We start from the raw sequence: 15,180 nt of genomic DNA on the forward strand, positions 1-15,180 counted from the left end.
ATACACGGCAGTAATGGTTTCAAAAATTGAGTGTTGCATTTGGAGATGCTCTAACTATCTTCATTCTTATCGTTCTATTTAATTCTATCCTATATGAATATTCCTATGATGCTTGTTTTTTTGATGAAATATTCCTATGATGCTTGTTACGGTTATATGATTTACATAGCATTGGAGTTTAAGGGAAGTCCGAAAATCATTAAAATATTAGAAATGTAGTAAAACTCTCCTCTGCAAAGTTGTAGAGGACACGATCTCATCTGAGGCTTTAAAGCTTCAGATTCACTAGATAAGTTTCTAAGGAAATACGAATGTTTTACAGTAGAATTCGTGCGTACCCAACCAAATCAAACAGAAGGAATTGATTTTAATAAGTCCTCTGAAAATTAAAAAAAAAAACATAAAGATCGACTCGTCGGCTGCACCTATAAAGAGTCATACAATGTTTCTAAAAACCAACAATCTTCTCCTTCAAATTTATCACCCACCAAAAATCTATGTTGGAAGTCCGCCCCTAAAAATTGATCAAGGGCTATATAATACCTATGTAGGAAGTAAGAAATTTCCTTTTCATCTAAAGTGCTAGTAGTAGTCAAAATAGTGGACTAAATTCAAGTTCAAATCTTTGAAATCCAAATTAGAATTTCAACAAATCTATATTTAGAGGATTGAGATTTGAGTCATTAAAAATAAGATAATGATTCTGAATGTAAGAAACAACTAACCCTAATCCTTTTTCAACTCTTCTTCTCCAATAATATACCATACTATATATATGACCCCACTTTCCTCCTATCTATCTATATATTCCACAACAAAATCTCTTTCCTCCATATATTCATTATCAATAATCAACTTTCTATTTTATTCTCTTCTTCTTTCTAATCATCTCTTTCTCTATACAGAATTCATCTTCATGGTTAGTTTCCTTCAACCCATTCTTCATTAACTCTGTTTTTCAATTTCACTTCCCCTGTTTTAAGTTTCTAACCTTCTTATGCTCTGTTTTTTTACCCTCTTTTTCTTCTTATTGTTTTCAGGCTGAAGAGATGATTGGAACCATAAAATATGAAGAGGTGATTAACTTTTTTGAAGAATTTTGTTTGATATCAATGATGGGTATTTGATTATTAGCTCTAATTTTGATTATTTTTATTAATTCTCATAATTTTATAACAGGAATTTATAGTTAATCCTCGTGGATTAAAACTTTTTACATGTCAATGGATTCCAACTGATGAAGAACCAAAAGCTTTGATTTTTATCTGCCATGGTAATAATCTTAACCAAAACCCTACTTTTAATTCTTACTAATTTCTTCTTCAATCTGTTAATATTTCTCTGGGTTTTCATTCTTCTTTCAGGATATGCCATGGAATGTAGTATCTCCATGAGAGGTAATTATCAAATCTCTGATGAACTTTATGATAAATATGAAAGATTAGAACTAAAATTTAATGAGATTTTTCGATACAGATACCGGAATTCGATTGGCGAAAGCAGGATTTGCAGTTTATGGGATAGATTATGAAGGCCATGGAAAATCTTCTGGGTTGAGTGGATATGTTCCTAGTTTCGAAAATCTTGTTAAAGATTGTTCTGATCATTTCACAAGCATTTGTGGTTAGATTTTTATTGAAACTTAATTGGGTTATCTTTTTTATGATTCAATTTGAATCTTTTATGGGTTTAATTCAATTTTTGGAAAATTTTAATGGTTTGATTGACAGAAAGGAGAGAGAATAAAAGAAAGTTGAGATATATTTTAGGAGAATCAATGGGAGGTGCAGTTGTTCTATTATTGCATAGATTGAAACCAGACTATTGGGATGGTGCTGTATTGGTTGCTCCTATGTGTAAGGTAATTAGCTTGTTCTGTTTCTCTCTGTAAAAGAAACGGTCTAGATCGTAGTCAAATTTTGTCTTTTAGTGAATGAATCACCAAGTCAAAAAATTTGTCAAAATCCTGTGTGCACGTAGCACTCAGGTCTCTTAAAAAATCTCTTTATCTTGAACAGATAGCAGATGATGTGAAACCACCAAGTTTTGTTGTGGGCATATTAACAATGCTCTCTAAGGTTATACCAACATGGAAAATCATCCCAACCCAAGATATCATTGATGTTGCTTTTAAACAACCTTCCAAGAGAGAAGAGGTAAAATTCTACTACCATTATTTGTTACTTGTATTTCGTCAATTCCATTTTATTATGAAAAAGAGAAATTCTATTGGGCCCGATTTGGTCGGCCAACGGCAGGCTTGAGGAGTATTGAGGTTAGAGGGTTTGTCACGGGGTCAAACCCATGGGACAACAAACCATAACCGTCTCACGTAAGAGGGTTTTATGTTAGTCCGGTCGTGCACACATCAACTCTCATATTTGAAATAGTGGAGTACAGAAATTTGGAGATGAACAATTCATTATATCATTACTCATCCATTTGCAGGCAAAAAATATATGATCATCTGATATATTAGGCATATAGTTTACTGGTATAATATAATACATACATGATACATGCAAAGAATCTAATGTCAAGTTGTCAACAACTTTGTTTATGATAAAAATACAAATTAGCTTGTTCAACAAAATAAAAAAATACAAATTAGCTTGTTCAACAAAATAAAAAAATACAAATTAGCTTATATTGGAGAGTATAATATTCATCATAGGTGAAAGTAAGTAGTTAATGGATATTTTATTATAATGAGTTGATTGTATCACTTGTTATTTTAATCTATTCAATTCTGTTAGTCTATTCTAATGTGGGGGTTATCTGTACAAGTAGGTTTAAAATTACAAAAATATTATTTGTTTTAACCAACTTGAGTTGTCTCCATCCATTAGTCCTCTTACTTGCAGTATTTTAAACTAAAATAAATATATTCCTTTCAAATTAGAAAAAATCAAAAGAATATAGAAAATTCATTAAAGACATGGTTTACTTTTTCTAAGAAATATATATCTATAAAACCGCAGGTTCGCTCAAATCCATATTGTTACAAAGGGAAGCCTCGCTTGAAAACTGGTAATGAGCTTCTAAAAGTCAGTTTAGACATTGAACAAAACCTTCACCAGGTCAGACCTCTCTTTCTAATCTCTCTCTCTATATATATATATATACATGTATGTTTTTTAGTTGAACTATTGAAGAAAAAGATATCATCAAGTTGTATCGGAGTCCAATAATTCTATAACTAGGAATTTATCTCATTCACATTAAACAAAGATTAAGACCTTAGGCATCAATCGATTAATTTGTTCACTTTCTCTTAGTTTATTGGATAATGATGTAATTGACTCTGGCCATTTGCCAACATGACATATACCCTTTGATTAAAATCTATTTGCCAATATTTATTGCTGACAATATAGAAAATTGACTTAAAAATAAGCTCAATTTTAAATCGTAGAGACATTTTTTAAATAAGTTTTAACACGTTGTCGTGACATGGCAAGTCAATAATTAAAAGTCACAAAAGCAAGATTGAAGAGTAGCTGACAAAACGGGGATTAACTAGTTACCATATTATAGAGGCTTTAGTTTATTGTGAACGTGTAAAATATATTCATTTCAGACATCAAAAAGAAAAGTTTCTAGAAAAACAATCAAAATATCTGCAATGAAAAACAACTCATCGGAAATCTATTTTTTTGACGTATCACAAAATAAATATACCACAAAATATAATACTCATATACATTTCGGGTTTTTGTATCCATTTGGAAAAGTTAGTTAGTCTTGCGTGTACAAGTGAAGTAAAATTTGTCATATACAATTAATTCACTAGTTGAATCCATGCTCACCCATATGCAAAGATTTTTCGAACTTTTGACTTGCATCACCGAATTTATTTCTTGTTTCTCGTATAATTCAACATAACAACAGAAGAATGCGTAATGAGAAGATGAAAGAAGCTAACAAGTCACAACTGCTACACAAGAAAGATAGAATTTTAAAACTGAATTGAAGGTCATTTGACGAACCCTAAATTTGATGGGAAATACTAGACCCAAGACTTCCCAAAACGCAGTCCAATAAAAACTTGAGCTACAAGCCCATTTGTTATAGTACATTTAAATGCATTAGTTCGGCATTTTTTTTTTTTTTTTTACGTATACATGATTAACATGTGGTCATAACAAATCTCGTTTTTGTAATTAATCTAGGTTTCGTTACCATTCATAATTGTTCATGGAGGAGATGACAAAGTAACAGATCCATCAGTGAGCAAAGCACTTCATGAATCAGCAGCAAGCTCAGACAAGACTTTCAAATTGTACCCAGGAATGTGGCATGCTCTCACTTCTGGTGAGCCCAAAGAAAACATAGACATTGTTTTTTCGGATATAATTGCTTGGTTAGAACAAAGATCTGACATCAAAAGTTCTTCTTCATCAAGAATTGAGAGAGAATTGAAAGGAAATCATGATACCCATTTATCCAAATCAATAGACCAGAATGCCAAATAGTTGCAGAAAAAACAGAGCATTTTAATGATCTTTGATTCTTATGGAGTAATTATTTTCTGAAAGATGTTTGCCCAATAAGGTTGATTCCTTTGAATTACACATCATTTACTGTATAGATTTTCGATTAGATATCAATTTAAGATACATAGGGTGGGAATATACTTGTATCAAAATGAAAAAAATGTGCCTACTTGTTTCGAGTTGGATTTATGTAATATTTGATGAACAATGAAAAGGCTTTTGAGTTCATTATTGTTGGTTGCTATAGACGTCTCGCCTTTTGACGCCTCACATGTTCGATTTAACACTTCTGAGTAGCAATAAAAATAAGTTCGTTATTTTAGTCATTCGGATAACTATACTAATTTTTTACATATTGTGTGGCTTGTTTGTGCCCTTCGAACACTTATTAGGTCATTATTATTCTTTCTACTTTTAACAAGTATTCAACTCGTCTTAGTGGTCATGTCCCTACTTTTAATTTCAGATAGTGTTTCTTTACTGGTCGTGCGGGCCATTAACAGCCTGTTAAGACCTGTTTCAACAAACACACAAAACGACCCGGGCTTTGAACAAACATTCCTGTATAGATATGAACTTCCAGTTAATTGAGCAAGGAAACCTAGAATTCAAACTGCACAGACACACATAAATGAAACCTACCCACATTACAGTTCTTCATAGACGTAACTAAGAAAGATAAACAGTGAATTCGAGCAGTGATTCAGCCCCATCTATAGTAATTTGCTGGTTAGCCGTGCGATTCATCTTAATGCTCGCAAATCCTTTCGCATTTACGTACTTCCCGGTTCCACCCACGATCGCTAATTGAGATTCTGGAACTGCAATATGATAAACACCAAAGAAACTAAGGGTATCGACAGAACTTCCTTCGTCGAATGTTGCTGTTAAAACCATAGATTGACTACTACTATCCTTTGAACTAACCACATAAAAGCCATGTGCTTTTCCAACCAAACCAGACCCAATTTCATGTCCTAAAAGTTCATCATCAATCACAGTCATGGTACCAAACAAAAGATTATGATTTTGGAGTTGGTTATCATTAACTAATGGCATCATAGTTTCACCATTGATCAAATTCTTGCCATTATTCTGAACCTGCGGGTTTGACCTACGGAATATGTCGTGCATGAGGAAGGAGAATGGGTGATGAAGATCGACGCTAACTGTAGCCACGGGTGCAGTAGAAGTTGCAGCTGGATCCACAATAGGTGTAATCACAGAAGGCCCATTGGAAACAGGGCCCGCAGCTGGGCCCACGGTTGGTGCAACCACAGGAGATACATCCTTTGGACCGGTTGTTGGTGGTATAGCTTCCTGAGATAAATCAGCAACAGGTTCCTCAACTGACCCGACTAGACCCGGTACTATTGCTGGTTCAGGTGGTAACAACTCTTCATCGAGGATTCGAGCTGAGTTGGCACAAGTTATGGTGAGGGCTAGCAATATCAGATAAGATAAAGCCTTGAATCTGGTTGAGATAGGTCTGTAAGCTTCCATCCTTGCTTGAAGGGCTTCGAAGGTTTTCTTTGATGCTGTGATGATGATCTCTGAAAAGTTTGTAGTGTTTATATAGGAGCTCATAAAGGAGAGATAGTTTTTAGTGAGATTCAGTAGGAGATTGATGGAGCTGATAAGATGGAGTAGGTAACTAGGTATTTTTGTCTTTCATTTCTCTTGGGTTAGTTAGAAACCTAAACTTGGATTGAATCATATTAAAGTTCACCATAACCACCTTAACATGCAATTTTAGTAATCACAAGACTCAGAAAGTACTCGAGCCGATGACCGCACTTAACTTGGGGTTCAATAAACTATAAGTTCGAAACCGGGTGGTCATTTTTTCGCATTGTCATAGTCGAATAACACATACACTGTTCTCTAAATGAATATTTATTAAAAAAAAGGGTAAGGGAAAAAGGAAATACATACCAAGACTACATGAAGAAGCCAAGAATGGGAAGACAGACAGATTTTCAGACCGACGACACCCAAGGATGAAGGATCGGATGGAACTGACAAACATTTCTTGCTTTCAGGTTCTCAAAATCTAATACATCAAAATCGAAGAATTTTTCAGAATCACAACCACAATAACAGAACAGCCAAAGTGTGAGAACAAAATCCTCAAGGAAAAATTTCTTCAACTCCTTCAAGCTTACTATCTAGTTTAATTAAATCACTTAAAAGCTCAATAGTATCTCTATATTCCTCACAAGCATCTCTAACTAAAACTTCCCAATCCTCCAAATTGAACCTCATTTTCCTCTTCTCCATCTCCTCCAAAACAAAGGAAGCATCACTCAACTTCCCCTCCTTACACAGTCCACTTACCAAACAACAAAAACTCTCTAATCTTGGAAAATGTTTGCTTGCCAACATGGCTGTCAAAACCCTCAATCCTTTCTCAAATTCGCCAATTCCACAAAACCCATCGACCATCATTCTGTATGTTGCAGAGTTTGGAACACAACCTTCAACTTGCATTTCGACTAAGAACTTATAAGCCTCATCAGCTCTACCTTCTTTACACAAGTAATTTATAAAGATATTATATGTAACAACATCAGGCTTAAACTTCCTTTTCTTCATTTCGACTAGCATAGATTTTGCTTCATCAATCTTCCCTCTCTTCCCAAGATCACTCATCAAAACCCCAAAGTTTACTAGCATTGGTTTACAACCTCTATACTCCATATCAAACATCATCTTCTTGGCAGCATCAAATTTTCCTATAAAACACAACCCTTTCATCAATAAAGCATATGTAGCTGCATTTGGGTATTTTCCTTTTCTAGTCATATCATCAAGTAAAAGCATTCCTTTATCTAAATCACCATTTTCACATACAAATCCAATTAAGCTATTATAAGTCACAACAGTGGGTGTAATTTCTCTCTCAAGCATTTCTTCAAACACTTTACAAGCATAAACCCATTCACCTTCTTTCAAATACCCTTTGATGATTATATTGTAAGTAATTGAATTTGGACGAAACCCCATTTTTCGACATCCATTAAACATCTCTTTAGCATCTTTTAATCGATTGTTCTCAACTAAAACATTGAGCAGGAAATTAAAAGATTGTAATGTACGAGTGCAATTGAAAGAAGGGATCTTATGAAACAAATCAATAGCTTTATCAGATAAATTACACTTCCCATAGTGTTGAAATAAAGATATAAAAAGGGGTTCTTGGCAACGAACGTTCTTATCTTTCATATGATCAAGAACGGTTTCAACTTCTTTGAAGTTCTTAGAACGAGCAAGTTTATAAATTAAAGCAGAGAATGAAGGGTAATCATGTTTAAACCCTAGATTTTGATATTCTTTGAAGAGATCCAGAGCTTCATCTGGGTCTTCAACCTCTTTAACGTTAGTGACGAAAGGAATTGATTTTCGAAGCTTTTGAGGAGGGTTTCTTGATCGTTCATGGCGATTTTTTTTGTTTTTGGATTTTGGAGAACGAAGAGTTTGATAGGGTTTGGAGTAACTTCGACTGATTAAGCTTTGAAGAATACTGGTTCGAGCTTGATAGATCGTTCTTGATCTAGATAAAATCATGGAAGAAAACCAGACGAAATTTTTTTGAAGCAAAATTTCTCCAGTCTACGAGCTTCTAACCATGAAAGGCCGTGTAGTTGGGCCTCGAATGGGTCGGGTTCCCGGTGAAGAATGAAACCCGTATTTGGCCTATTTATTGGTGGCGTGGGTGGGAATTTTGAGACAGTGCGATAAAAAATTTGGGCCTCCGCTTCGGGAAATAAATTTCCTTTCGTGTAATGGTTGGACACCCCTCTTAAGCCCATGAAGTCGTGTGATCGAGTCTCGATGGAAGCAGTTTGCCATCAAAATTTGTCTGTGATTTAGGGTATATAAACTAAATATTGTAATAAATTTGTCGGGCTTTAGGCCTCTTTCATATCGGGCTTTAGGCGGTTATCGTACTCATCACATCTTCATGATGTATCAATGCCTTGTAACGACTAACGTAGATCGTAGTCGATTTCTCCAAAAAAAAAGATATTCTCGAGAGCATATCTTATTTTAGTCCAAAAATTCACTTGATCAAACATTGTCTCCTAATCTTCATCCTCTTTATCACCTTCACCACAACAACCTACCACCGCCACCATTCCGGCCATCACCATTCCGACCACCATTGCCAACTCTTTTCTTTCCTCTCTTCTCCTCTCTAACTCACTGGTACGGTGGTACCCCCCTTTATCTGTTGTAGCTTTAGTTCACTCTCTCTCGGTCCCACTGACTATCTCTCTGTCGTTCTCACTCTAGATCTCCCTCTCTCTCTCTCTCTCTCTCTCTCTCTCTCTCTCTCTTTGTAAATCACTCTCATTATTTCTCTCGTTGTAGACATATATCTCTCTCACTATCTATATCTCTCCGCAGTCTTTATCTCTCTTTCTCGCAACCTCAATCTACCTCTCTCGGCCTGTATAGATCTCTCTGTGGAAGTCACAGAGCTTGTGGACACGAAAAGTTTTGTGACCACGAAATGGTAATGGCCACGAAATCCTCGAGGAGGGTTTCTCCAGAAACCCTCCTCGATGTCAGGTTTCGACGAAGGGAACACATCCCTTTGCCTAAGCGGTGTTTTTGTGAGAGAGCGAGAGAAACAATAGAGATCGATTGAGAAACAATAAGAGGTCGAGAGAAAAACAGTGAGAGATCGAGAAACATAGATAGTGAGAGCAGTAGAGGGATATAGTAAGAGATAGACAATGAAGAATCGAGAGAGTTTAAGAGAAAAAGAGGGAAAGAATAAGAAAACAAGAGAGAGATAGTGCGAGACACTGGGAGAGAGAGAGAGCGATAGGATATAAAGAGAGAGAGAGAGAGGGGGGAAAAAAATTAGGAGGTAATGTTTGATCAAGCCAATTTTTGGACTAAAAATAATGTCCTCGAGTCAATATTTATTGACTAAAATCTTTATTCTCCACAGATTTTTTCTTATTCTCCAAAGTCGCGGCCAAAATTTGGAGTCTTTTATACATTTAACAAAAATCTAAAAAACGATTTAAGTTAAATAAATAAATAATTTATTGTAATCTATACTGTGTACTTTTTTTGCTCCAAAAATTTGTTTAAGCAAAAAAAAGAATTAAACAGTAAGTATTGATCTTCATGTAGTCTTTAAGCATACAAACTAACCTAAACTAGTTGGTAATCAATCATTAACAGTTGTTGTTGTTGTTCTTACCCATAGTTGGAGATAATAATGGATTGTGAAAATAAACATGAAATCACATGTCCCTTCTTGGAATTAGGAACCCAAGAGGCTCCCAAAACTCCTGTGACTTCCAAAATGAGATTGGAGCCTCCTACTTGAGAGCTTCTTCTATTAGGCTTGCTCCGTGTCACCTTAGGAGAAACCCTATATCTCACCATACACTTCCAACCTTCAGAAGTCGAATCATTCTTGTGTAAACATACTTGACATAACTGTTTGTACTGGACAAACACAAGTTACACTCTCATAGATCAATCTACAAAGCAATATGTAAACATTTCAGTGCGTTCTCTCTTTTCAGAGAACTTTATTTATATATCTCAAATATATCTTTCTAATACATTTACTCTATATAACCCCTAACAGTACAAAAACCAGATTCCAGTTTCAAACTCTTTAGACACTCAGGATGATGATTTCTGTCACAAGCTCTTCCATCACTAGTTTTTCTATTTCTCTAACCACTAGATCTATATTTTCTCCCAACTCCAACCATCTTAACCCCATTACCTTCTCCATTGATTCTTCCTCCTTCCCTACCTTCACCTGTCTCGCTAACAACTTCCACAACTCTTCCTCTAGTGGCTCTTTCCTCCATCCTCCCTCGATTTCTCTCGTGGAGTTTATCAGTCGACGTGGGTCTTCATTCTTCTGGAGAATTTCAATCAACCCAACATTTATGCGGTCGAATAATAATTTCCTTTCTGATCTTGGCCAATCTGTCAGTTCTCCGTACTTAATTTTCTCGAGTTTCTCGAACACAGACACACCCACTGGACAATTTGGTGAAAACCATGTTGTTATTAGTATATCATGGCTAGTGTCAAGAAAATCTGAATCTACTAGAACATCCATAATGTAAGAGAAGTCTCTGCTGCTTTCATCTCCAAGACTTAGTATCAAGTCTCTGTTCTCGCTTGCAAAATCATTGGCTCGTTCTTCATCCGTTTCTTCATCACTTGAAACAACCATTTCCGTATTATCTGAGTATACATCTGATGATTCCAACTTCAAAAGTTGTAGTTGCATCCGAAGACCTGGCATAGAGAAGATTATATATTTATAGAGAGAGTTTGATTTGATAAAATAAACAATGGTTGAAGTAAATTGGGTTAGTTTAACTACCTTGTAGACCGGCACTGACACTCTCAAAACAATCAGGATCAGGTGATATCTCATCTACAGATTGAGGTTCAAGAACAGAAACAGGACTAAGTTGTTCAGTTTCCTTACAAGTCCGAGGAGATTTTGGTACATTAAGAGAATTATTTGATGTATGGGAACCTTCTTCTGCCTCTTCATTTGATAATCTCTGAGATATTTGACAGATCAATTAGAATGAAACTGACTGAAGAAGTAACTTCACAGTTTTAACAAGAACATGGTTAAGCATATAGAAGGCAGATATTTGATAGGGTAGCTAAATTCATGTTAATTCATCAAGAATGAAGAGGCCAAAACTGAGAAGCAAGGGCTCATGCTAATCAGTAATCAAATTACCACAGATACTTAGATACTGGAAAGTCGTCATAAGAAAGAATGAAAGAAATAAACCTCAGTAATTGGAGCATCTGGATCACTGGAAGAGAAGTTTCCATCTTTCGATGGCAAGATATAGCTCGAAGGTTCAGGCATTTCAGGGTCCACACAAGACATTTCCGCAGTCTTTGTCATGTCTGCAATTTCATCATTAACTGGTATCTTTACGTCTAGCCCGCCATCCCATGTAGAAACATGGATAGGTCGTATTTCTAACAGATTCCTCTCTTCGACAATACTTGATTCATCTGTTTGAGGATGTACTTCGTGCAAAGTAGGATTATACTCTCTGCCTGCATGACACAAAGAATCGGACTTCTTATTGCCGGATCTTATGCCTCTTTTAGGGAAAACACCTTCTAGTGGGGTCTGCTCTAAGTTTCTTGACTTATTCGATCTCCAATTTACAGTGTCCTTTCGAACTGAACATCTATCACTGCCATAAGCATAGTCCCTCGTTACTTTTCTCGGGCTTCCATTAACAATAGAGGAAGATGGAAGAGATCTAGACCTTGAGAGACTCCTTGCACATTCATCCTTCCAGCCGTCCCTACTGCTTATACCAAATGGAGTACCCCAATCTGCAACTCCATTTCGAGCACATCTGCCATTGATACCTTCCTGACCGACCATGGATTCCAAACTCGTCGACCTAGTTGCTTTGTCAGGAAGAGCAAGCATTTCACCCAGGGTATTACCCCTATGCCCTCTACCAACAGTTCCCTCTCTTTGAAAACCATGAGTCATTTTCAGCCTTTCTGAGATTCGCTTCTTCGCTTCCCTAGAAACAGAAGACTCGGACGAATAGAATGTTGATGGATAGAACCTCCTTCCATGATGGAGGTGTCTAGGAGCTGGTGGCAGCACTTCAGATTCATCTGCTGAATCATATACTGAAACTGTGCAAGAGCTCTCATCCCCAGCATACCCTTCAGGTTTTGAACTCGAAGCTTTCGAAGATCTGCTGATTCTCCCACGGCTTCTCATTTGTCTAGTGATTCCCTTTGCAATTTCCTGAGACCCATTAGCCCTGTGCCTCAAAAGTTCGAAATCTCTGGATGAGACACTCCTATCCCACCTTTCAGTAAATAATTCCCGATTTTCAAAACTTCGGTTCTCTCTATGCTTTGTGTAACCTGGTTGAAGATGTTCCGAGTAACTTGGAAATGACAAGTATGATGTTTCATCATTCTGCATTTCTCCGACATTTGGCTTCAATACGACGATCCTAGATGGGAGAAAGGATGCCTCATTGTTTCTTTCAAATCGATTTCTAGACATTTTTCTTGAAATGTGATCATTCTGTTTGTTTTGGGAGCAACTAAGAACACTATGTACATATTTTTTAGAAGAATATGCATTATCCATCCACTCTTTCCTCTCTGATTTCCAGTACATGTCGTTATTGTCATAATTACGACCATGAGATGATTTTAGGATAGTAATATGACCTGCCTCAGGTGGGGAAGGATTACCTGGACGATCACAGATTTCTTCCATGAAGGGAAAATCTGGTTCTTGTAAGAACTCCAGCAAAACGTCCTTATTTGAATCTAGCACGTCAAGTGCATCATGAAGTTTCTTTGAATGCTGAAAATTCTCGTTAGATGAGAGACGTTTCGCATCCATGAACTTCTGTCTTACGTAATCTATCTTCATCTCTTTTGAGTTACTTGTCTCCTTTCGGGTGTATGAGATACTGACTTTCCCCGCATGTGATGATTCTGAGACTTCATAAACATCCTTGAATTCTTGTGCGTCTTTATTCTTCCTCCTAGATGACAGACCATCACGTGATGAGATTTTCTCAACAAAACCAGTAGACGATGTTCTCTTTAGACGATTCTCTGACAACTTTTTTCTTTGTTTCTCTGAGGGTTGTTGAGGTGGTAGCGGATCAAGACCCATCAAACGTGCAATAACACTCGGTTGACGTCGTTTTGATTCCATTTTCAGCAGTAAGTGTTACGCAATTAGGCTCTTTACTAGAGAGACACAGTGGCTTGCTTAGAAGAACCCAGACTCAACTCTGACGCCAACTAAACAACCAAGATTTTCTCTTTATTAATTCATAAAAGAACATGAAAATTCCCCAAAGTAGATCTCAGAATGGCACTTACTAAATCTTCTTCAATTAAACATTCCTGCAAAAACCCATTATGAAATATTAACTCTGAAGCAACACCATATTTTCTGATCTGAACATTTCTGGAAATTAAAATGAAATGAAGAAAATACTCAACAGACAAATGAAAAGAAAGGTAACCTACCAAAATAGAGGAAAAAGTTGGATGCTTTATTAAAGCCTTAATCAAGGCCAGGAAAGAAACAAACAAGATTCTCTCAACTATGTGACAAAAAGAAAAACTATCATAATTCAAAATTTCAAATAAAGAATCAACATGTCTATCTCATCTGAAAACCCTAGAATTGATTGAAGGACAAACAAATTGAATACCTAAAATCCACAAAGAAATCTATAGCACGATTTCAGGGAGAAATCAAAACCTACTGAAGTAGAGTTGAAAACGTAGACAAATAAAGTAGATAGAGTATCATCATTATGTTAATTCTACAGTGATCCTACTTTATCAAAATCAGAAGAAACCTTCAAATTTTGACCTAGTAGAACTTCAAAATGTTATAAACAGAGATAAATAAACCCTAAAATTGATCAAATACAAATGTCTTAATTGAAGAGCTCTTTCAGTAAGGAAAATCAAGTTAATGGCAGAAGATAAATTTAAATAGATTTATCCTAATACTATTCAGCTATTCATGATATTATCAGCTCTTATTAAAGCTTGAAGTAAGATCGGAACTCACGGAGAAATGACACTGAAATGTCTGAAGAAGGAAAGTTTAATGCTCTTTGTGAATTATCATCAATAAGAGTAGATGTTTAGGTTATTTTGATCTGGAAACACATTAAGTGATTGAGAAATTGAATCCAGGACCAGATCTTGCCCTAAATTTCAACTTCATAAGCTGCCAATAGATCACTGGAGACTAATATCAAAAGAGAGAAAGTGGGATTCTAGAGAGAGAGAGAAAATAGTGGCTTGTTGTTGCCCTTTTGAAAAAGGATGGTGTATTTTGAACTTGCTAGCCCCTTTTCAACCGGCACTTGTCTTCTTCATGTGCCCTACTTCACTTGCCACATCATTAATAGTAGCGGGCAGTGCCAATTGGCTAAAGATCTCGATTAAAGCAACTTCAATCCCGCCTTTAGGCCGAAAAAATTACTTTCTAACTCAAAATTTTCAACATCACCTCAAAATTTTATCTCCAGCCCCAACCACTTTTTAGGCTTAAAATTTGTGCATGTGGAAAACGCGAGTGTAAATAGTTTGCGGGTGCGCGAAAAACGTGTGTGATTTTATGTATGTTCGAAACACGTGTGTAAGTAGTTTGCGAGTGCGTGAAAAACGTGTGTGATTTTATGTATGTTCGAAACACGTGTTTGACCTATTTTCGAAGTAATATCTTTTTCAAGGTTGGGAAATTATTCGAAGATTGAAACGTTGGTGGGATGTATTTTAATTATTAACGTGTGAGTTTTTGTTAGAGTTAAAAAAACTAATTAAAATAAAAAAGAGAACAAAATTAGTTACATTAAAAGAAAAAAAAATTGGAAAAGATCCTAGCGGTTGGATTTTATCCAACGACTAGGATCAACCCCAACACGACCGTCGAGAGTCCCAACGGTCATGTTGGGGGGACTTTAGTCGACCCTAATTTTAGGGTCGACTGAAGTCGTCGGTAGGGCCAATCGTCTGGGTTTGGAGTGTCCGGTTGAGCCTCAGCCGGACCTAGGGTGGAGATGCTCTTACACTATAGCATTTTTTTTATAACGATGGGAAGACCATTCCAAGACTAAAATTGAATTTTTTT

The 15,180-nt window shown here is 36.1% G+C and overlaps 4 protein-coding genes across 5 annotated transcripts; 1 reads left to right on the forward strand and 3 right to left on the reverse strand.

Annotated features, from left to right (window-relative positions):
- The first annotated feature begins 278 nt into the window (after positions 1-278).
- LOC147565714 (caffeoylshikimate esterase-like) lies at positions 279-4,822 on the forward strand. Its single transcript, XM_086652206.1, has 9 exons — positions 279-919; positions 1,041-1,076; positions 1,180-1,273; positions 1,365-1,397; positions 1,477-1,623; positions 1,731-1,861; positions 2,019-2,156; positions 2,982-3,080; positions 4,173-4,822. The coding sequence occupies exons 1-9, from the start codon at positions 776-778 to the stop codon at positions 4,473-4,475; spliced, it is 1,125 nt and encodes a 374-aa protein (XP_086508332.1). The 5' UTR covers positions 279-775; the 3' UTR covers positions 4,476-4,822.
- A 220-nt stretch (positions 4,823-5,042) lies between these two features.
- Positions 5,043-8,169, reverse strand: LOC147565715 (dirigent protein 9-like). Its single transcript, XM_086652207.1, has 2 exons — positions 6,432-8,169; positions 5,043-6,049 (listed from the first exon to the last, which is right to left on the reverse strand). The coding sequence occupies exons 1-2, from the start codon at positions 6,523-6,525 to the stop codon at positions 5,166-5,168; spliced, it is 978 nt and encodes a 325-aa protein (XP_086508333.1). The 5' UTR covers positions 6,526-8,169; the 3' UTR covers positions 5,043-5,165.
- LOC147565716 (Tetratricopeptide repeat (TPR)-like superfamily protein) lies at positions 6,375-8,063 on the reverse strand. The gene has a single exon (XM_086652205.1). The coding sequence runs from the start codon at positions 8,061-8,063 to the stop codon at positions 6,627-6,629; it is 1,437 nt and encodes a 478-aa protein (XP_086508331.1). The 3' UTR covers positions 6,375-6,626.
- A 1,847-nt stretch (positions 8,170-10,016) lies between the features above and the next one.
- On the reverse strand, positions 10,017-14,599 carry LOC147565717 (uncharacterized). Of its 2 annotated transcripts, none has more exons than XM_086652208.1 (4): positions 14,113-14,599; positions 11,302-13,430; positions 10,873-11,059; positions 10,017-10,784 (listed from the first exon to the last, which is right to left on the reverse strand). In XM_086652208.1, exons 2-4 carry the CDS (start codon positions 13,234-13,236, stop codon positions 10,144-10,146), a joined length of 2,763 nt encoding a protein of 920 aa, XP_086508334.1. In that variant the 5' UTR covers positions 13,237-13,430; positions 14,113-14,599; the 3' UTR covers positions 10,017-10,143. The 2 variants fall into 2 exon arrangements, with proteins under 2 accessions (XP_086508334.1, XP_086508335.1); XM_086652209.1 differs by having other exon boundaries at positions 13,557-14,456.
- Between the last annotated feature and the right edge of the window lie 581 nt (positions 14,600-15,180).

This window comes from Eschscholzia californica, unplaced genomic scaffold (genome assembly GCF_041429995.1).
Source record: "Eschscholzia californica isolate CP2 unplaced genomic scaffold, dmEscCali1.0.p SCAF_1, whole genome shotgun sequence".
Lineage (NCBI taxonomy): Eukaryota > Viridiplantae > Streptophyta > Magnoliopsida > Ranunculales > Papaveraceae > Eschscholzia > Eschscholzia californica.

What these genes read in the sequence shown, in the direction of transcription:
- LOC147565714 (XM_086652206.1), top strand. Translation starts at nt 776, where the DNA reads ATGACCCCACTTTCCTCCTATCTATCTATATATTCCACAACAAAATCT. An exon ending in ATGTAGTATCTCCATGAGAG is followed by an intron (nt 1,398 to 1,476) that starts GTAATTATCAAA and finishes TTTTCGATACAG; the next exon opens with ATACCGGAATTCGATTGGCG. An exon ending in TTGAACAAAACCTTCACCAG is followed by an intron (nt 3,081 to 4,172) that starts GTCAGACCTCTC and finishes TAATTAATCTAG; the next exon opens with GTTTCGTTACCATTCATAAT.
- LOC147565715 (XM_086652207.1), bottom strand. Translation starts at nt 6,525, where the DNA reads ATGTTTGTCAGTTCCATCCGATCCTTCATCCTTGGGTGTCGTCGGTCT. An exon ending in GGCTTCTTCATGTAGTCTTG is followed by an intron (nt 6,050 to 6,431) that starts GTATGTATTTCC and finishes CAAACTTTTCAG; the next exon opens with AGATCATCATCACAGCATCA.
- LOC147565716 (XM_086652205.1), bottom strand. Translation starts at nt 8,063, where the DNA reads ATGATTTTATCTAGATCAAGAACGATCTATCAAGCTCGAACCAGTATT.
- LOC147565717 (XM_086652208.1), bottom strand. Translation starts at nt 13,236, where the DNA reads ATGGAATCAAAACGACGTCAACCGAGTGTTATTGCACGTTTGATGGGT. An exon ending in CAGATGCTCCAATTACTGAG is followed by an intron (nt 11,060 to 11,301) that starts GTTTATTTCTTT and finishes CAAATATCTCAG; the next exon opens with AGATTATCAAATGAAGAGGC. An exon ending in TGTCAGTGCCGGTCTACAAG is followed by an intron (nt 10,785 to 10,872) that starts GTAGTTAAACTA and finishes TCTCTATGCCAG; the next exon opens with GTCTTCGGATGCAACTACAA.